The sequence below is a fragment of the Neophocaena asiaeorientalis genome, unplaced genomic scaffold (assembly GCF_003031525.2).
Source record: "Neophocaena asiaeorientalis asiaeorientalis breed wild unplaced genomic scaffold, Neophocaena_asiaeorientalis_V1.1 scaffold645, whole genome shotgun sequence".
In the NCBI taxonomy this organism is placed as follows: Eukaryota; Metazoa; Chordata; class Mammalia; order Artiodactyla; family Phocoenidae; genus Neophocaena; species Neophocaena asiaeorientalis.
The window spans coordinates 258,889-279,880 of record NW_020175023.1 but is presented as its reverse complement, the minus strand read 5'-3'; the positions used below and the strand labels follow the sequence as shown (position 1 = coordinate 279,880).

Here is a 20,992-nt window from a genome sequence, read left to right as displayed (position 1 = left end):
TTTTCCAAATGTCTATTTGGAATGCTCAACAGGCACATAAAAAGATGCTCAATATCATTAATCATCAGAGAAATGCAAATTAAAACCACAATGAGATAATCACCTCACAGCTGTCAGAATGGCTGTCCTCAAAAAGAACACAAATAACAAAGGTTGGCAAGGATGTGGAAAAAAGGGAACCCTCATACACTGTTGGTGGAAATGTAAATTGGTGCAGCCACTGTGGAATATGATATGGAGAGTTCTCAGAAAACTAAAAATAGAAATACGACATGACCCAGCAATTCCACTCCTGGGTATATATCCAAAAAATATTAAAACACTAATTCAAAAAGATACATGTACCCCAGTGTTCGTAGCAGCGTCATTTACAATAGCCAAGAAATGGAAGCAACCTAAGTGTCCATCAACAGATGAATGGATAAAGAAGAGATGGTACACCACCTAGAGGGGTGGGATAGGGAGGGTGGGAGGGAGACCCAAGAGGGAGGGGATATGGGGATATATGTATATGTATAGCTGATTCACTTTGTTATACAGCTGAAACTAATGCAACAATGTAAAGCAATTATACTCCAATAAAGATGTTAAAAAAAAAAGGAAGAGATGGTATAGATAGATATACAATGGAATACTGCTCAGCCATAAAAAAGAACAAAATTTTGCCATTTGCAACAATATGGATGACTTGGAGGGTGTTCTACTAAGTAAGTTAAGTCAGACAGAGAAAGACAAATATTGTATGATAGCACTTTTATGTGAAATCTTAAAAAATACAACAAACTAGTGAATATAACAGAAAAGAAACAGACTCACAGATATAGAGACCAAACTTGTGGGGAATTCCCTCGTGGTCCAGTGGTTAGGTCTCCGTGCTCTCACTGACAAGGGCCCAGGTTCAGTCCCTGGTCAGGGAACTAAGATCCCACAAGCCGCGTGGTGGGGCCAAAAAAAAACAAAGTCTATTAAATGTTTTAATTGTTTTTAAAGATGATAGAAGAAAAAAAGGTAATCTCTCAATCCTGACACCCAAAGATAACTACTACTACTAAGACGGTTTTATAATAAATATTCCCAGGTATTTCCTGTTCACATATGTGTGCACACACATGCTGTACACAGACAGACTGCTACTTATCTCTTTTATATAAAAGTAGAATCATAGGGCTTCCCTGGTGGTGCAGTGGTTGAGAGTCCGCCTGCCATGCAGGGGACACGGGTTCGTGCCCCGGTCCGGGAAGATCCCACATGCCGCGGAGCGGCTGGGCCCGTGAGCCATGGCCGCTGAGCCTGCGCGTCCGGAGCCTGTGCTCTGCAACGGGAGAGGCCACAACAGTGAGAGGCCCGCGTACCGCAAAAAAAAAAAAAAAAAAAAAAAAGTAGAATCATAGAATATTAACTATACACAAATTTTTTATAATTCCCCCAACAACCTTAAAAGGTTATTTTTTCCATTACTTCCATGAAGTAACTGATCTGGTAAACGGCTGAACTAGGTTCACTTCCCAATGTATTTTACTCCAAGGTCTGTATACTCTTACCACTGCACCTCTTGGTAAAACATAAGACCTACTTTTTGTTCTATCTTTACTTCACATTTTACCCCCTCAGAAGATACACCAATCTTTCATATACCCTACTGCCATTATACAGTGACCTTCACGTCATATGGTACACATGGCATTCCTGCAATGTATTCCTTAACTCTGTGCACTCATACTTGCCTACTGGATAGGAAGTGGTGGCCCAGCTCCTTTTTGCTCCAGGGAGCTGTACTGAGGAACAAACTATGGGACTGGCATACTTTTTTGGCAATAATGTGGCTTCCTTCTCCTGTATAAGTAGCTCTCAAAATTCAGGTGTTCTAGAAAATGACTTCTGGGACCTAAAGATCCTGAGGGAAAAGAGGGCGAGGGGTAGAGGCAGATGAAAAGGTGGAGAGAGGTGAATTCATGTGGGTGCCTGGGGAAGGAAGGAGCCTCCAGTGGGTTCAGTGGAGACAGAGCTTGACCACCCAGAAGAGATGGTGGCCTTCAGAAGCACTCAGTGCATTGATAGCCATCAGTTCAACCAGTACCTGTTGTGATCAGCTGACTGTTCAGGGAAGCTTTAAAGAAGACCTTGTCCCTGCCCCTTCTCTCGGCATCTGTAGGAGACACTCTGAGGCTCCGCACAATCCTGGAAGCAATACAGAAGCACATCCATTCTTCCTCCCTCATCTTCAAACTGGCCCAAGATGCATTCAAGATTGCTACACCCACGGACAGTAGTACAGACAGCACCCTGCTCAACGTGGCCCTGGAGCTGGGGTTACAGGTATGGAGGACAAGCGGGCCATCCCCACTTTAGACTTCTGGCCTAGTGACAACTGGTAGAAGATAAGATCCCACGGGGACTGGAGTGGGCATGGGCCAGGACTGGTTCTTTCTCTGTCCCCAGGACACAGCTTCTAGGCTAGACACAAGGTGAGGACTCAACATTGGCCTCTGTTTTGAAGTTACAGCCAGTTAAGCAGTGTAGCCTTAGGCTCCACAGGGTCCCCATCTTCTCCCTACCCCACCCCCATTCCTCCAAGTCAAGCAAGGTGTGGTAATAAGGGCTTTATTCATTACAGGTCATCAGAGGAGTGTTCTATCTGATTGGTAGCAGGGGTGGGGCAGAAATTAAACAAACCCATCTGTAGTTATCAGGGGAGAGATGGCTGTTTAAGGCACCAATAAATAATTGTTGCATAAATGAATGGCAAGGGGGAGTGGGAAGGGGGAGGTTATAGCAATTATGCTTAGCCAACTGGGAAGGCTGCTTTTTTGCCCAGGTGATGAGGATGACCTTATCAACCCTTAACTGGAGGCGCCGGGAGATGGTGCGGTGGTTGGTGACATGTGCTACAGAAGTGGGTGAGTCTCCCAGCTCCCTGTACCCCCAGGGGAAAGGATTCCTAGGCCCTACTCTTGGGACAGGATGACGAATTTAGAGCTGTCATATTCCTATTACTGATGGCTAGGAAAGGATGAGGCTGCTGGTAGGAGAAGATGGCCTCTGTTCAGCCTGACCAAACTCTGCCCTCACTGCTTGGACCATACCCTGCTGTCAGCAGCACTTTGACCCTCTGATCAGAGACATTCTGAGAGAGTGAATTTTCAGCCACAAGTACTCAAGTGTAGCCTTGGGAGGTAGTTGGCCCAGTGGTTTGGTCCCAGTCCCTGTCCATGATTCTGAGAAACCCCAAACAACTTGGGAGGCTCGGGACCCCATCTAGAGCCCAAAGCCCCAGCACAAGACTCTACCCTGAGAGGCCCCACTTCAGCTAGAACCCCCAGGCAGATCTGCGACTCCTGCCTTGCGGCAGGCAAACCACAGGCTCTGTTGCTCCATCCTTGTGAGGGGCTTAGAGCACCTGCAGAAACCTTCAACACTCTCACCTGGGGAAGGAAGGGATGGGAAGAGACCCCAAACAGGGTCTGGGCGTCTGGGTTGTTCCCCTTGCCCTGGTTGCCTCAGATCATCTCAAGGCTGCTGAGAAGGAGGGAGAACTCGTCTCTGCAGGCCAAGTTCTGACCCCAAACGGTAGTCTGGGCAGACCTGGATCAGGACCCACCCGGATGGCCACGGCTGAGCTCAGGCTCTCCCTGACAGGTGTGCAGGCCCTGGTGAGCATCCTGCAGAGCTGGTACACACTCTTCACCCCCACCGAGGCTACCAGCATTGTGGCTGCCACAGCCGTATCCCACACCACTATCCTGCGCCTCAGTCTTGACTACCCACAGCGGGAGGAGCTGGCTAGCTGTGCTCGCACGCTGGCCCTGCAGTGTGCTATGAAGGATCCACAGAGCTGCGCCCTGTCGGCCCTCACACTCTGTGAGAAGGACCACATCGCCTTTGAAGCAGCCTACCAGATTGCCATTGATGCTGCTGCTGGCGGCATGACTCACTCACAGCTGTTCACCATCGCCCGCTACATGGAGCTCCGTGGCTACCCGCTACGTGCCTTCAAGCTGGCCTCACTGGCCATGAGCCATCTCAACCTGGCCTACAACCAGGACACCCACCCGGCCATCAATGATGTGCTCTGGGCGTGTGCCCTCAGCCACTCCCTGGGCAAGAACGAGCTGGCGGCCCTGATTCCCCTGGTGGTGAAGAGTGTGCACTGTGCCACGGTGCTTTCAGACATCCTGCGGCGCTGCACGGTCACTGCGCCTGGCCTGGCCGGCATCCCAGGCCGCCGCAGCTCGGGAAAGCTTATGTCCACCGACAAAGCTCCCCTGCGCCAGCTGCTGGATGCCACCATCAATGCCTATATCAACACCACACACTCGCGCCTGACACACATCAGCCCTCGCCACTACGGAGAGTTCATTGAGTTTCTGAGCAAGGCCCGGGAGACCTTCCTGCTGCCGCAGGATGGCCACCTGCAGTTTGCCCAGTTCATCGACAACCTGAAACAAATCTACAAAGGCAAGAAGAAGCTGATGCTGCTGGTGCGAGAGCGCTTTGGCTGAGAGAGCAGACAGCTCGCTGCTGGGGCATCCTGCACTCCCAGGTATCATCCGGTCAGGCCAAGGACACAAACATTTGTCCACCCTGAGAGGACTCTGAGCACCTGTGGCTGAAGCCAGAGGACCACAGGGCTAAGCATGGGGAGAGTCCAACTCTAGCCAACATGCCTTGTCAAGGTTCTCACAACAGCCCACTGTTCCTGGAGGAGCTGGGCCCTGCAGACCGATCAGAAACCCCACACATGCCACCTCACGCCCCGCTATCCTGCGTGTCCTGGGCATTGGCCCTCTCTCCTTGGCAAACACAGAACACTGTTCCGTCTCAGGGATTGCTTAACCAGAGAAACAGAAGCATTTATGGTACTGTAAATACTATAGTATATGTGTTGCCAATTACATTGTAAAATTGTAACTATTTATAATTCTGGTTCTAATCTGATGGGTAGCTGTGGGTGGGAAGATAGGCTTGTTTTCTGAGGAGATTCACAACCGTTTCTCAGGTTTCCCTTGCAGAGGATCTGCTATTGGCAGTGGAAGAGTGGGGGTGGCAGAGAGAAAAATGGCCATTAGAGTAAACCCCAAGTCTAGTCTATGCAGAAACCCCGGCCTGCAGATGGGCATTGACAGCCCAGTGATGGGTGAGGGGCAGGGCCCGGTCTTGACTTAGACTTTCACCTCACGAAGCCATGAGGACACAGAAGCTCTTGCTCCTGCCTCACACAGCCTCTCTCTCTGGGAGCCTGCCGAGCTCCTGAGAAACAAGGGCAGGGAGAAGGTGAAGGTCTGGGAGGCCACTGGGCTTATAATGTTCATCTTCTCTGGTCACCTTTGTGTTAGACAGCATCTGGTTTCATCTCTAATTACACTTGTGTGTGTGTGGATCTGGATGGCTACGTACGTGCATCTGTGCGCATAGATACATCTGTGCGTGCCTGCATGTGCACATGTATATTTATGTGTATCTGTGTCAGGTCTGTGTCTGTGTAAAGACATGTCTGTGTACTGGATGGTGGGTTTCTGTGTGAGGGTATACACATTTGTGAACATATAAAAATACATATCTGTGTGTGTGTGTGTGTTGATTGTCAATGCATGTGTAGTGTTTGTGTATCTGGGCACACGTAAGTGCATGTGTATAAACATGTCCATGTCTGTGTGTAACTGTGTATATTTCCACATGTAGGTTTGTCTGTGAATTCATGTTTGAGGATCTGCCTGAATGTGTCCCTTCTCTTTTTGCCAGATCTCTCATCCCCATTTCTCTTATTCTCTCACCAGCTAAACATGTTCCTCATCTCTGGGCCTCCTTTATTCACCATTGTCTCACCAAACAAGCTTCTAAGCACGAGTCTCCCTCTGCCCTGAGTGGCTCCTTCAGTGCCACATTTCTCTTCTTACCCTGTACTTGCTTTCTTCCCCTGCCTTTCTACCTCAAGCTTCCTCTGCCTGCTTCTGTCACAGTCCCATTGGTCATTGGTTTGGAGGCTGCGGCTGGAATGCATTTGGCCTTTTCCTTTCTGACTAGTTTCTAGCTCTAGTGGGCAACCCCTGTCTTAGCCCTGGCTGACCTCCACAGCGTATCATGTTCCTGCTACCTTACTGACCCCTCTGCTCAGCCTGGAATTGTAATAGGAGGTAGCACAGGCATTCGGAAGAGTCATTTAGATGCCAGTGTCTTGGTGGTTACTGTTCCATGTTTTAGTTCCCCAGTAGGGGGTGGGGTGTGACAGGGAAGGGGTGGTATAGTTAGAGTGTGAACCAAGGACCTCTTTGTCTGCTTTACTTTCCTGTCTTTGACAAACTGTTTGTGTCACTTTTCTTTTCTCCACACTAACCAGTAAGTTGCATTTGCTGTTTGTGGCTACCAAAGTCTCACCGTCCAGCTACGGGCCCAACAACCTCTCAGCCCAATAGGTTGGTTTAAAAAAAAAAAAAAAAGACAACGCCACTCCCATTTCTGTATCACAATTGCCGTTTTTTAGCAAGTGTGTGAACTCACAGTGCTTTTCTATGAATAAATCCTGGATCACAGAAAAGATCATTTTTCTAAAATCAGAAATTGTGTTCTTTCAATAAATGGGGCCCTTCTCTCTTCTCCATCACCTGGCTGGGACAGGGAGCTGGTTAGGCTATATAGCACAGTGGGTTCCTAATGGTCTAAGATGTGGAATGACAAATGAAGAATTTCCTACTGCACCACACCCCTCTCCAGAGCTCACAGGCCTATCAGAGCCTGATCCCAGGAAGTAGGTACCACCATGAAAAGCGGAAACAGCAAGATACTGAGAAAATTAGAGGGTATGCGCAGAAAAGAAAGAATGCAGGGCAACTGGCCCTGTGTCCCACTCTGGTCTATACACCCTTCCCTCCCCAGACACAAAGCCCTGTCAATTTGGCCTCATATGCTATAGGGACCCCATTTCCCTGCAAATGTCACAGCTCTAGCTCCTAGGAAGATCTGCACAGCCCCATGTAGCTCTGGGGCTTGGAGATCTGAGAGCAAAATGGTGGTAAAGGTCCTGATATTAAGTCCTACATACATATTCACTGATACCCGAGGTCCCATGACTTGTGGGAGAGGATGCAGAAAGAGGCCCAGGGAAGGAAGAGGCTAAGAAGGAACTGAGGATAAGGGCACAGATCTTTCACAAACAAAACCACACGCAAGACTCCAGCTCTGGAACTTTTATTCTCCTGGAAACAATCATCTGTGTTAGTGGTACTTCAGATAAAAGGATTATGCTCAATTCTGTCGAAGCAGGCGTGAGTGTTTGTGCACGGCATCCACAAAGGCTCCCACATGTTCTGGGTCCATGTCAGGGTAAAGTCCGTGGCCCAGGTTGGCAATGTAGCGCCGCGGCCCAAAGTCATTCAGCATCTGCTGCACCAACTGCCCAATCTCCTCCTGGGGGGACCAACAGGGCACTGGCTACAGAGGGGGCCAGCACACCTCTGTCCTCCCTATACATAATAGTGACACACATACATGTAGGCATGCTTCTACTCAGTGTTACTCATACAGTCATTCAAAAAACTTTATCGGGTGCCTAGTATGCGCCAGGCGCTAAGAAAACACAAATGAACAAAATCAATGAGAAGAAACTCCTGCCTTCCTAGAGTTCACATGGTATGAGTGGAGTAGAGGGGAGGGATAAACAGATAATAGAAGCACACACATAGTAATAAACACAACCATATCCAGAACCATGGGAGCGCACAGAAACAAACACAGACACACACAGGGACCTGGCTGTTACCTCAGATGCATATAAGGCACAGGGGTCCAGGTTGCCCTGCAGGGTCACCGTCTTTCCCACGCAGTCCCTGGAAGTAGAGTCAGTGCCCTGTTTTGGTGACTGCACATATGGCAGTTGCATCCCCTCCATCGCACCTTCCATCACTCACCGGGCTTTCTCTGGGGCCACTGTCCAGTCAAGCCCAACCACCTCGTAGCCAGCCTGGGCCAGCTCCTCCAGGGCAAAATGTCCGTCCTTAGCAAAGATGATCTGGGGGAAAGGGCAAATCTCAGGCTGCCGAGGGCTTTGCTATGCCTCCTAATGTAGCTCAGCTGTGCTTCTGCCCTCCAGTGGTCACTTCGGTCCATGCAGGACTTAACCTGATAGTTCCACGGGCCCACCTTCACTCATCTGATCCCCATCCTTACCATGGGCACTGGTGCCAGGCCTGCCTCCTGCAGCCCGGCTTTCACTCGCTTGGCCACATCACGGATGTACGGCAGTGCAAACTTACTGAAGAGTTGTGGGCCAAGATGCCCTGCATGGGACTCAAAGAGCTGCAATGCCTACAGTTAGAAAAGAAATGCATAACACACAAAGAGGAAGTATCTCGAGCCCCACATACAGAATGTGCCTCAGTTTTCCTTCAGTTTTCCCCAAGTGACTTCAACCCCTGAGACTACCTAAGCCTATAAGCCCAGTTCCAGTCAAAAAGGAACTGCCTTCTCCAGATCCCAGTGCTAGGTTTGGTCTTTGAATACACAGAGCGTTAAGCCCCCCTGCCAGTGTCTGGGCTTAGCTGCTCCAGCCAAATCATTTCATACCAAGCTGCTTTTGTGCCTGGTATTGAGACACCTACCCTCACAGGTATAAGGAACTGTATTGTTTCTGGTCCTGAAAGACTAAACCCCAGGGCTTCCCCTGGTGGTGCAGTGGTTAAGAATCCACCTGCCAATACAGGAGACACGGGTTCGAGCCCTGGTCTGGGAAGATCCCACATGCCGCAGAGCAACTAAGCCCGTGCACCACAACTACTGAGCCTGTGCTCTAGAGCCCGCGAGCCGCAACTACTGAGCCTGCGTGCCGCAACTACTGAAGCCCACGTGCCTAGAGCCTGTGCTCTGCAACAAAAGAAGCCACCACAATGAGAAGCCCAGGTACCGCAACAAAGAGTAGCCCCGGCTCGCCACAACTAGAGAAAGCCCACGCGCAGCAACGAAAACCCAACGCAGCCAAAAATAAATAAAGATGAAACCCCAGCCTATTTGTCTCTCCCTCAGGACCTACCTGGGCACCAGCAGCCACTTGTCCCACCAGATATGGGACGAGAGCATCAGTGAGGATGCGAAGCAGCTGGTGACTGGCCTGCGGTCTCTGGTAAAGCCAGCGTTTGGCCTGAGCCATGGTGCTTGAGCCGCCACCCTCAACCATATATGTCATGAGAGTCCACTGCAAAAGGCAGAAGCCAGATAGACACTTCCTTCCCTTGTCTGCACCCATACCTGCCAGAGTAATTTCTCCAAGCCCAAGTCCCTGCCCTGTCCCATATTACCGGGGCACCAGCAAAGCCAATCAGTGGCACACGCCCAGCCAGACGTTGTCGAGTGAGGGTGATGGCCTGGAACACATAGCCCAGCTCAGAGGCCACTGTTGTTGGATCCCGGAGGCGCTGTAAATCCCGCTCTTCTCTTAACGGCTCTGGGAAGCTGGGCCCTTTGCCAGGCACCATGGTCACCTCCATGCCCAGTGCCTGGTGGGGGAGAAATCGTCCAGGTTCCCAACCTGTAACTCCAGGAGGAGGAGATCTGTTCAACCCATGCCAAGAAGGAGGAAAAGGAGAATAAAACTCAGCCAAACTCCATCTCTTCCAGCCTGTTTTCCTCTCTGTCCCATAAGGATAAGTGCTTATCTTGAGCCTTGACTGTCTTTTCCCTTTGTTACCCATTCAAGAATCAGATTTGAGCAGGTACCTGGGGTACAACAAGGATGTCGGAGAAGATGATGGCAGCATCCAGAGGGAAGCGACGCAGTGGCTATAGGGAACAGAAGACAGATTGCTAGGTGGCGAGCTGATAGCATAAATCTCTCCCTCTTTTGTGGACCCCTCACCTGCAGAGTAAGTTCACAGCAGGTCTCTGGGGAGCGACAGGTGTTGAAAAAGTCCTGGGCAGCCCGAGTTTCCCTAAACTCTGCAGACAAAAAAGGGAAAGCAGGGCTCAGCCTTGAGGAACCTCCAAAGACCTCCTCTGCCCCTCAAAAACTTTTCACCCTCCAGAGTTTTACCTAGACTCCGAGGCCCTGACCCTGACCTGGTAAGTAGCGGCCTGCCTGCCGCATGCACCAAACAGGAGTGTAGTCTGTTTCTTCTCCCCAGGCTGCTCGCAGGAAGGTGTCATTCTTCAGCTCCGGAAAACCCTGAGGTCTGGAGATCAGGAGCGGGTAGGGTAGGTGTCAGTAAACCAGGCTGGGGGTTGGGCAGGGCTCGGGTTCTAAAGGCGGATACAGTCCAGCACAGCTATCTGTCTTCTCCAGACCAGCTCCCAAGCTCTGCCTTTTTTTTTGGTCTTTGGAGAAAAAAATCTCAGGAACAAGGGTACCAGTGGGCTGGTTTTGGGGCTGGAAGATCTCCAGTCTGGGGGATGGGGGGATCAGAGATGACAGTCCGAAAAAGGGATCTTAGTTGAGGATTAGGAAGTCCAGAGGGCATCTCCTAAATAAAGGTCTGGGGTACGCAGTCCAGCTAGGCGGTCCCTGGGATGAACATCTCAGGAATCCATGGTTGGAGGATTTGGGATTCCAGAGACTTGGGTTCTCCGGGGCTGGGGAAGAGGGGTATAGGGACAGATTCCTGAGCTGAAAGACTCAGGTCAGAAGCCCGTATGGCCACACTGCGTGGTGGCACACAGAACTCACCCACACTCGTTCGCCTCCATGATAAGTTGTCAGTAAACGCGAGCACAGCCCCAGCTGTAGCCTAATTCTGAGCCTGCCCCCTGCCCAGGCTCCGCCCCTTCCTGGAATGAGCCAAGGCTGTCGCCATGTTGAAAGTCACATGATCAGACTCCAGAAATGGCTCCCGGGCTGCCCCGGCTGCTGCCCGTAGGACCCCCAGGTCTCGTCACCGTAAAGTCCTCTGTAGCGACGCAACAACAAACACCTCCCTCCCCCTCCCCCCACAAAAGAACTTCGCTGTAACTATACTTCACGTGGCGTGAGAAATTTGCTCTCCTCTGACGGCCTGGGAATCCCGGAAGACTCGTCCCAGGTCTCACTTTCACTCCCACTCTTCACGATTTTAACAATTTTATGCCTGGCCCAACCAGGCATATGGTGAATTATGGAACCAAGTTGTACAGGGAACTGAAATAATTAAATATTTATATTACCTAGAAAGAGGCGGGCACTACAACAGGTACAGAGATTACAGTGAAGAACAAGACATTTCCTTCCTTTAAGGAGCTACAGACTGATGCGGATACAAAGAAGTCAGCAATCACAATAGTAAATGTTTTTTGTTTTGTTTTGTTTTTTGTTTTTTGCGGTACGCGGGCCTCTCACTGTTGTGGCCTCTCCCGTTGCGGAGCACAGGCTCCGGACGCGCAGGCTCAGCGTCCCTGGCTTACGGGCCCAGCCGCTCCGCGGCATGTGGGATCTTCCCAGACCGGGGCACGAACCCATGTCCCCTGCATCGGCAGGCAGCTTTTAACCACTGCGCCACCAGGGAAGCCCTCAATAGTAAATGTTTTAAAGGGAAAGAGCTAGAAGCAAGTAGCAAGGGCTCCATTTAACTGGGGAAAGCAGTGGGGTATTCCAAGCAGAGGGAACGGCATGTGTAAAGAGAAGACGAAAGAGAGCAAATGGCTTAATGGGAAACAACATCAAGCTGGTGGAATTAAAGAGGCTGGAGCTGTCTACAGAGTCCAGGTCATGCAGGCCTTTGTTAAGCACATTTGTTCACTTTATCTTGTAGTAGTGTAATAGCATACAAATAGCTTGGAGAGAAGGGAAGAGAGGCACTGTGTTCCCAACTTATTAAGGAGAAAAAAATGGAAAACTGTCATAATTACATGGGATCATTTCTTTCTTTCTTGATAACTTCAATTATTTGAAAACTATATCAAAACAAACTTTCCACCCAAGTGTCCATCAACGAACGGATAAACAAAATGTAGTGTGTGTGTGTGTGTGCGTATATATATATATACACACAATGGAATATTACTCAGCCATAAAAATAAATTATTCTGATACATGCTACAACATTGTTGTAACATGCTAAGTTAAATAAGACAGACACAAAAGGACAAATACTGTATGGTTCCACTTATATGAAATATCTATAATAGGCAAATTCAGAGGCAGAAAGTAGAGTAGAGTTTACCAGGGACTGGGGAGTGGGGGCAATGAGGAGTCATTGCTTAAATGGTACAGAGTTTCTTGTTTGGGGTGATGAAAAGTATTGGAAATAGATACTTATACATTTAAAGAACGGTTAAGATTGCAAATTTTGTTATATATATTTTCCACTATTGTTTTAAATTAATGTAATATATCAAAAACCAGTGAGTAGTACACTTTAAATGGGTGAATTATATGATGTGAGTTGTATCTCAGTAAACTTTTAAAAGAAATGGGGCGGGACCAAGTTGCCTTTTCCTCCATGATTATACTTCACCAGCAGCTTCTGTCCATGTTTTTTTGCCTCCTCCCTAACCACATCGGCCTTTCATCTCGTTTGGTTCACAATTACTGGGAGAAACTAGATAATGATCACCAGTGTCCTGGGATTAGGAGTAACCACCAGGATCAAGCCTAAATGATTCAAGACTCCTGTCAGCAGCCGAGCTGGGGAGGGGGTTATTTTCCGAAACGTTTTAGTCACACTGCCCCTAGGATGGGGAGCCTGAGAGGATATCTAACAGATTTTTAAAGATTCTTCTGGTTGTAGTGTGACTCACTGGGGGCACGGAGGCAAAACAGAAGGCCGGAGGATCTGAGAAATAGCTGTTGCAACTTTCCGGGCCAGATAGGATGGATGGTGGCTTGAATGGGGTAGTAGCAGTGGGGATTAAATGGTAGATGTAATGGGGTTTGGAGTGGGTAGATTGATCAGGTAGAAACTACTACTGAACTTGGGTCTGGTTGGCTGAGCGGGAGGCACAGAAACAGATAACAGGATTAAGTATTCGAGTACACAGGACAATACGGCGGGAACGTGAGGGGCGTTTAGTCCAGAACTTACGGTGAAGGCTGGCCGAAGGCGGGGCTGAAGGTGATGGGAAGCTTAGTCAGCCTTCCTGGCAGAAGCTCCTGTGCCGGATCGTCCCTGGGCTTCCCTGGGCCACCAAGCTATGGCGGGCCCGGGCCCGGGCGCGGCGCTAGAGTCTCCGCGCCAGCTGCTGGGCCGCGTGCGCTTCCTGGCGGAGGCAGCGAAGAGCCTCCGCGCTGGACGGCCGTTACCGGCGGCGCTAGCTTTCGTGCCGCGCGAGGTGCTCTACAAGCTTTACAAGGACCCGGCGGGACCGTCGCGCGTGCTGTTGCCAGTGTGGGAGGCGGAGGGCCCGGGGCTGCGTGTGGGAGCCACGGGCCCGGCCACCTGTACCGGCTCCGGGCCCCTCCGCGCCGCCCGCGACAGCATCGAGCTCCGGCGCGGCGCCTGCGTGCGCACCACGGGCGAGGAGCTGTGCAACGGCCACGGGCTCTGGGTGAAGCTGACCAAGGTGCAAAAGACCCGGGACCAGGGAAGCCCTTCGCTGTTCCCCTCCCCTCCCCCATATTGAGCTGACATAGCGTTCGGTGCCCTTTGCCGTGGGCTGGGCTGGGCTTGCCGCCGGCAGTTCCCTGACGGCTGTCCCTGTCTGGCGCGTCCCGGCAGGAGCAGCTGGCGGAACACCTGGGCGACTGCGGGCTGGACGAAGGCTGGCTGCTGGTGTGCCGCCCGGCAGAAGGCGGGGCCCGGCTCGTACCCATCGACACTCCAGACCACCTCCAACGGCAGCAGCAGCTCTTTGGAGTGGACTACCGCCCGGTGCTCAGGTCCTGCACTGGGAGGGGCGGGGCTTGCTGTCATACTGCTGTGCCCTAGTGTGGCAAAGTCCGGGTGGTGGGATCTGGAGCGGAGGCAGGGTTTACAGCAGAAAGGGGCGGGACCTGAAGGGAGCTGGGGTGGGGCTTCTGGAGGCGCAGTTTAGAGGAGCTAGAGCTCTGGAGAAGGCTCCAGGGTCTGCTGCTCGCTGATATCTCCACATCCCGTCCCCTATTTTGTGCGCACAGATGGGAACAGGTGGTGGACCTGACATACTCGCATCGCCTGGGATCAAGGCCTCAGCCGGCCGAGGCATACACAGAAGCTGTACAAAGGCTACTGTGAGTGAGCTGGGATGGGATGGGGAGGAAGGAGCTCCAGGTCTGGGCCCGACCTAATTAGGGACTTGGGGTTGCTTAGCTTTGTGCCCCCGACGTGGACCTACGAGTGCGACGAGGACCTGATCCACTTCTTGTACGACCACCTGGGCAAGGAGGATGAGAACCTGGGTAGCGTGAAGCAGTATGTGGAGAGCATAGACGTTTCCTCCTACACGGTGGGTGCTGGGACTCCTCCCGCCCCAAGCAAGATGTAGTCACATCTTGCTAGATCCAGAACTCTCACCTCTAGGCCAGGGCCAAATCTGAATCCCCACAGGCCATACTCAGTCCAACCCCCCATCTTGGAAGTCATGTAGGAACCCCTAGACACCTCCACACATATCAGATGTGCTTCTAATCCAGCTCCACTGTACTTTCTCTCGTGCTCCCTGGCCCAAAGCACACCCCCAGTGCAGGGAGTGGGGGTAAACACCGATTCCACCTCTCTGCCCCTCCCCAGGAGGAGTTCAATGTGTCCTGCCTGACAGACAGCAATGCGGACACCTACTGGGAGAGCGATGGGTCCCAGTGCCAGCACTGGGTACGGCTTACCATGAAAAAGGGCACCATTGTGAAGTGAGTGGGCTCTGAGTAGGACAGGGTGGGTGAGCCACATACCTGTGAGTGTAAAAGCCCCACATGCACACTCTTCACCCTCAGGAAGCTACTCCTCACGGTGGATACCACAGATGACAACTTTATGCCTAAGCGGGTGGTGATCTATGGGGGTGAAGGGGACAACCTGAAGAAGCTGAGTGATGTGAGCATTGACGAGTGAGTGAACTGGCCTGGGGTGGGAGGTGGGACATGATCCAAGCAGTAGGATCTGGCCCATGTTGGAAGCAAAAGTTCGAGCGAGACCCCAGCAATCCCTGAAGACAAGGGGTCTCCAAAGTGCCTCACGTTCATCCTCTCAGGACCCTGATCGGGGATGTCTGTGTCCTGGAGGACATGACCGTCCACCTCCCAGTCATCGAGATCCGCATCGTCGAGTGCCGAGGTGGGGCTTAAGGCCCTAAGGAGGGAAAGGGAGCCCAGTGCGTAGATGGGGGTTAGCTGGCAGTGAGTGTGGAGAGAAGGAAATGGGCTTGGAGTTGAGGTAAAGGTGATAGCTGAACTAACTCTAGGATCTGAAGCTTTGGGGCCCAAGCCGGGTGGAAGGTGCTGGGTAAGAGGGCTGCCTTAAAGCCATAGAAGTGCTTGGGCTCACCTGGAAGAGGAACGGAGTTGGGACCCTCAGGCATCCCCAAACTATAGTGGTGGACACAGGAACTAGCAAAGAATATAATAATCAGAATCAGGTTATAGGAGGGGATCCCAAAGGTCCCAAGTTTCTAGGGGCTAGGGGTAACAAAAGGCTGAGCATTAAGGAGTCTTTCTCAGGTCTGAGGGCCAAAAAGGCAGCAGGCGCAGTAAGTGATCTCACTCTAACTCCTTCCTCCAGATGATGGGATTGACGTTCGTCTTCGAGGGGTCAAGATCAAGTCTTCTAGACAGCGGGAACTAGGGCTGAATGCAGACTTGTTCCAGCCCACCAGTCTGGTGCGATATCCACGGCTGGAAGGCACTGATCCGGAAGTGCTATACCGCAGAGCTGTTCTCCTGCAGAGGTGGCTATGGCCCTGGGCCAGTCAGGCCCTTCCTTGTCCCCCATCCTGAGCCTTGTATGTCTGTGTGGAAGAGGCCCCCAAAGTCTTGTACTGTAAGCTGTTCCACTTCAAGAGGCAGAGCAGTCCCTGGGCCTTGCCTTCTCCTGTCCCTGTGAGTTGGGGAGTGAGGGGGTTTCGCATCCATACCAAACTCTTGAGCTGCAGTTATCTTTACCCACCCACCCCAGATTCATAAAGATCCTAGACAGCGTCCTGCACCACCTGGTACCTGCCTGGGACCACACACTGGGCACCTTCAGTGAGATTAAGGTGAGCCTGACACATGCAGTGCTGGTCTTGGCATTGGGCACCCCCTTTCTGCTCAGGCAGTCGTTCACTCTTCATCAGAGAGTTCTTAGACCTACTCTAGGCCTGGGCTTTTGCTGGGCTCTGAGAACATAGGAAGAAAGCCAGACACAAATAGTCAAAATTTCGAGTTTGGGGTGCTGTTCCCCAGAGAGCATGTGAAACATACAGAGCTCGGGGAGAAGAGGTTACAGCATGGGCAGGGCAGGTTGCATAAAAGGTGGACACTGGGAGTTACCAGCAGCTCAAAATGACATGAGAGAATCCTGCCCGTAGATGTGACTATGACATGGGGATGAGGCTGGGAGAAGGTGGATAGGAAGCAGGCCCTGGTAGCAGACGGCTCTGGGGCCAGACTTTGTTCCTGGTCAGTGGAGCCACTGGAAAGGTTTTATGTAAGGAAATGACAAAGTTGGATTTTTTGTTTTAGAAAGCTCTCCCTGGTGGCCAGACTAAGGGAGAGACTGGAAGCAAGGACCAGGGATGGACTAGGCTTGAACTGGAACCCTGGGATTAGGTCCAAGTATAGGGAAAGGTTCCAGGGCCTGGACAGAGGCTGACTGCCTGCTGGTCCTGGTCTGGCCACCTCTCCTCCCCAGCAAGTGAAGCAGTTCCTGCTGCTGTCACGCCAGCGGCCAGGCCTGGTGGCCCAGTGCCTGCGTGACTCAGAGAGCAGCAAGCCCAGCTTCATGCCACGCCTATACATCAACCGGCGCCTCGCCATGGAACACCGCGCCTGCCCCTTAAGGGACCCTGCCTGCAAGAACGCTGTCTTCACCCAGGTTTGGACCACCTGGGGTCAGACTGAGGGAGGGTCAGTAAGGGGCCTAGGGGCCTGGGCCAACAGGGACCTGAGCAAGGTCTTTGGGCAAGAGTGGGGCCAGGTCTTGACACAGACTTTCCCATAACTCCCTCCCCTTTCCCCTGCCCCTAGGTTTATGAAGGCCTCAAGCCCTCTGACAAGTATGAAAAGCCCTTGGACTACAGGTATGGCATGGGGGCGAGGGACCTGCTCAGGGTATACATGTACACGTGTATACCCACGCACTGCCTCTGGTCCTCTCACCATTACCCCTCTGTAGCCCCTACTCCCGGGTGGACTCTGGGCAGGTGCATCATTCTGAGCCTTGGCCCAGTGTGGTGACAGAGACCCACTCCTACTTACAGGTGGCCCATGCGCTATGACCAGTGGTGGGAGTGTAAATTCATTGCAGAAGGCATCATTGACCAAGGTGAGGCCCTGAGGGACAATAACAAGGGTCCAGCCCTACTTCGAGTGATAGAGGCTTCTGAGATCACCAGCTAACCAGATAGGGGACTTGCTTATTACCCCATTATGGGGGCTGAGGCTCTTGTGGGCCCCAGCTGAGGGCATCTATCTGTCATTTCAGGGGGTGGTTTCCGGGATAGCCTGGCAGACATGTCAGAAGAACTGTGCCCTAGCTCGGCGGACACCCCTGTGCCTCTGCCCTTCTTTGTCCGAACGGCCAACCAGGTAATCTCCCATCCATGTCTCCCAAATAGTTTCTGCTCTTCTGTCTCTGCGAACCTCCCAGGTACCGGGCTAAGCTAGAGAGTGGGCAGAGGAGAGACTGAGTCGCCTGGGGCAGCCTCTGGACAGGCAGGGAAGCAGGAGCCATTGTATATTCAGAGGGATCATTCAGGGCCCCCAGTGGAAGGTGTTCAGGGAAGTCTCTGAGTCATCTGGGGCAACAAAGTAGGGTCCATCCCATGCCGTGCTGACAGCTCTGTTTCGGGGACAGGGCAATGGCACGGGTGAGGCCCGGGATATGTATGTGCCTAACCCCTCCTGCCGAGACTTTGCCAAGTACGAGTGGATCGGACAGCTGATGGGGGCTGCCCTTCGGGGTAAGGAGTTCCTGGTGAGTAGCCTATTCTGCACCCCACCAGATTAATCCTGGCTCTTGGAAGGAAGAAGAGCCAGCCAAACCTGGGCAGCTCAGGGTGAGAAGACAGTAGTATCTGTCTCACAGGTCCTGGCTCTGCCTGGTTTCGTGTGGAAGCAGCTCTCTGGTGAGGAGGTGAGCTGGAGCAAGGACTTCCCAGCTGTGGACTCTGTGCTGGTGAGTTAGGGCCTAGAACCAGTGTTTCCTCTGCCCAGCCCCCAAGGTTGCTGCTCCCCAGGGCTGTCCTGAGCCTTCTCCTACCACATACATGCTCCCTCTCCAATCCCATGTATTCTAGTAGCTTCAACTACTGTCACTATTCTGGTGACCCCTACTTCCTTATCTCTAGCCCCAACCTCTCTCCTAAGCCTGGGGCTATATATGCATTTACCTGCTGGACATCTGTCCCAACAAGGCACCTCGGGATCAACACACTCTTCATCCTCTCCCCAGTCTACTGCCCTCTAGGGCTCCCTGTCTCACAGTGGCACCACCACCCACCCCTCCCCATGCCAAGCCCTTTTCAGGGTCCTTCTGCACTCCTCCTTCTCGCTCACCTCCCACATTCTGTCACATCTGCCTCTGGAATCTGTCCACTTCTTCCATCTCACTACTTTCCTTCTGGTTCAGCCACTTTCATTTTTGACCCAATCACTGACTGCAAAAATTGTCAGTGTCCCTGTCTCCATTCTTACCCATCTGATCTCCAGCATCCAGAGTAATTCATTTCACTCTCCCTGTTTAAACCCTTCAGTAAATCCACTCTGGGCTTAGGATAAAATGCAGGGTCTGGAAAGGCCTTACATGACCCCTGTATCTCTGGAAACCTGGTTTATGATCAGGCTCCAGCCAGACAGATTCCTAAGGCCTTTTGCTCTTCCCACCTTTTTCCAAGATGTTCTCTCTCCTGACTTCCTGGTGGCCCAGCCAATTCCCAGCCATCATTTGGGTCTCAGCTTAGCTGCCACTTCCTCCAGGACACCTTCCTGATCTCCAAGCCCAGTTAGGCATCGTCTTGATGCTTTCACAGCCCTTGTACTAACCCCATCACTGCCCTCATTGCCTGCGTGAGGACTGCCTTGCCTGGCTGCCTCTCCCGCTTCCCTGTGAGCTTCTTGAGGAAAAACAAGGACTGTCTCTACAATGAAAAGATGACCTTCCTGCCTCTCTTCAACCCCCAGGTAAAGCTCCTGGAAGTGATGGAAGGAATGGACAAGGAGACATTTGAGTTCAAATTTGGAAAGGAGCTAACGTTCACCACTGTGCTGAGTGACCAGCAGGTGGTGGAGCTGATCCCTGGGGGTGCGGGCATCGTGGTGGGATTTGAGGACCGTTCCCGTTTCATCCAACTGGTGCAGAAGGCACGGCTAGAGGAGAGCAAGGAGCAGGTACTACCCAGAGGCCAGTGGAACAGAGAGCTTTGGGCTCGTTATAACCAGAGCCCAGCCTTATAGGCCACCAGAACCCAGTCCCAAGAATTCCGGCCCCCACCATCCCTCTGCCCCACAGAAATACAGAGACACATTGTCTCCATGAGTGGAGGCCAAGGGTCCCCACCACACACTGAGCTGGGAGTTGTGCCCTCTTCCCCAGCCAGGCCCTTTCCCTCCTCCGCAGGTGTCAGCCATGCAAGCAGGTCTGCTGAAGGTGGTGCCACAGGCTGTGCTGGACTTGCTAACGTGGCAAGAGTTGGAGAAGAAGGTGTGCGGGGACCCAGAGGTCACTGTGGATGCTCTGCGCAAGCTCAGTGAGTGTGGGGCAGGGCAGCGCAGTCCCGGGGTGGGGCTTAAGGACCTAAGAATTAATTCCATCTGGTTTTGTCCCCACCAGCCCGGTTTGAGGACTTCGAGCCATCTGACACACGGGTGCAGTATTTCTGGGAGGCACTGAACAACTTCACCAACGGTCAGTGGAAAGGGCAGAGTAATGTCTGGGTTCGGACTCCACTCGTGGGATACAGAGACAGGGCGGAAGCTGAAGAACTTCTTCCACCATCAGCACACGGGCACTGATTTCCTTCTCCTCCATCTAGAGGACCGGAGCCGCTTCCTGCGCTTTGTCACAGGCCGCAGCCGTCTGCCAGCTCGGATCTACATCTACCCGGACAAGCTGGGGTGAGTGAGGATGGGGAGGGGAGGTCCAGTTGAAAGAGGCTGTGGCTGGCCTTCTGCCCTGCCCCACAAACATATTCACTTGCCCTGTGCCCCTGCAATTGTTTCTGATCTTTGGTCCCTCCACGCCCCCAGCTATGAGACCACAGATGCGCTGCCTGAGTCTTCCACCTGCTCCAGCACCCTCTTCCTACCGCACTATGCCATAGCCTAGGGTGGAGGAGGGCTTCAGGTACTGGGTGCAAAAATTGGAGCCACAAAGCCCCTGGTTGTGAAGGAGGGACCTCTACACCTGGCGCTGATCAGCTCCCTGCCCCCTGCAGTGCCAAGGTGTGTGAGGAGAAGCTCCGCTACGCTGCATACAACTGTGTGGCCATCGACACCGACATGAGCCCTTGGGAGGAGTGAGTCGGCGCCAGGGGGCAGCCGCGGGCCGGCAGGACTGCTCCCGCGCAGGTCCCACTCGGCCTCGCCCAGGAAGCCAGCGCACTCCACCCTTGGGTGCCGTTGGAGTGGAGCAGTGGGTTGACACTGGTGGCCCAGCCCCGCAGACCCTCAAGCCCTACACGTGCTCGGGTTGCTCCCAGCATTATTTCACATCTGTGAGAGGAATCTTCCGCAAGCCCAGCACAAGCTGCCAGGCCTGAGCTACTTGAAGGGGGCCTTCTAGCTCCCCACCCCGTGGACTTCGCTTCAGTTTCCAGCTCATTTTTTTCTCTCCTTGTTCTTCTCTGGTTTCAGCCTGGACTCAAAGCTAAAAACTCAGGGGGAGAGGGGAGGATGGAGGCTCCTCCCCGAACAAGGCTCCAGGGATGGATAGGGAATGATGGCCATCCTCCTTGGTCACCTGAACCAAGAATAAAGAAACTGCTGAACACCCTC

At 52.4% G+C, this 20,992-nt stretch overlaps 3 protein-coding genes across 8 annotated transcripts in view; 2 read left to right on the top strand and 1 right to left on the bottom strand.

Moving 5' to 3' along the window:
* The window catches only part of ZSWIM5 (zinc finger SWIM-type containing 5), a 68,899-nt gene extending 63,102 nt beyond the window's left edge, over positions 1-5,797 (top strand). Inside the window, exons 11-13 of the mRNA XM_024762922.1 lie at positions 2,153-2,316; positions 2,816-2,897; positions 3,637-5,797. Of these exons, the coding sequence (XP_024618690.1) occupies positions 2,153-2,316; positions 2,816-2,897; positions 3,637-4,499 (1,109 nt within the window). The 3' untranslated portion in view covers positions 4,500-5,797. The remainder of the gene's footprint in view (positions 1-2,152; positions 2,317-2,815; positions 2,898-3,636) is intronic.
* A 1,368-nt stretch (positions 5,798-7,165) lies between these two features.
* On the bottom strand, positions 7,166-10,865 carry UROD (uroporphyrinogen decarboxylase). Of its 5 annotated transcripts, none has more exons than XM_024762938.1 (10): positions 10,646-10,845; positions 10,042-10,154; positions 9,842-9,921; positions 9,703-9,765; positions 9,285-9,482; positions 9,020-9,181; positions 8,161-8,298; positions 7,902-8,002; positions 7,754-7,820; positions 7,166-7,401 (listed from the first exon to the last, which is right to left on the bottom strand). In XM_024762938.1, exons 1-10 carry the CDS (start codon positions 10,663-10,665, stop codon positions 7,240-7,242), a joined length of 1,104 nt encoding a protein of 367 aa, XP_024618706.1. In that variant the 5' UTR covers positions 10,666-10,845; the 3' UTR covers positions 7,166-7,239. The 5 variants fall into 5 exon arrangements, with proteins under 5 accessions (XP_024618706.1, XP_024618705.1, XP_024618708.1 ...); XM_024762937.1 differs by having other exon boundaries at positions 7,167-7,401; positions 9,285-9,537; positions 10,646-10,752; XM_024762940.1 differs by lacking the exon at positions 9,020-9,181 and having other exon boundaries at positions 7,167-7,401; positions 9,285-9,537; positions 10,646-10,865.
* A 2,103-nt stretch (positions 10,866-12,968) lies between these two features.
* Positions 12,969-20,992, top strand: HECTD3 (HECT domain E3 ubiquitin protein ligase 3). 2 transcript variants are annotated; one of them, XM_024762926.1, is made up of 21 exons: positions 12,998-13,452; positions 13,608-13,768; positions 14,006-14,098; positions 14,178-14,313; positions 14,598-14,713; positions 14,798-14,911; positions 15,055-15,137; positions 15,582-15,747; positions 15,975-16,056; positions 16,692-16,874; positions 17,027-17,079; positions 17,260-17,324; positions 17,484-17,587; positions 17,856-17,975; positions 18,087-18,176; positions 19,181-19,387; positions 19,617-19,746; positions 19,830-19,904; positions 20,032-20,113; positions 20,246-20,314; positions 20,431-20,992. In XM_024762926.1, the coding sequence occupies exons 1-21, from the start codon at positions 13,084-13,086 to the stop codon at positions 20,516-20,518; spliced, it is 2,586 nt and encodes an 861-aa protein (XP_024618694.1). In that variant the 5' UTR covers positions 12,998-13,083; the 3' UTR covers positions 20,519-20,992. The 2 variants fall into 2 exon arrangements, with proteins under 2 accessions (XP_024618695.1, XP_024618694.1); XM_024762927.1 differs by lacking the exon at positions 14,178-14,313 and having other exon boundaries at positions 12,969-13,452.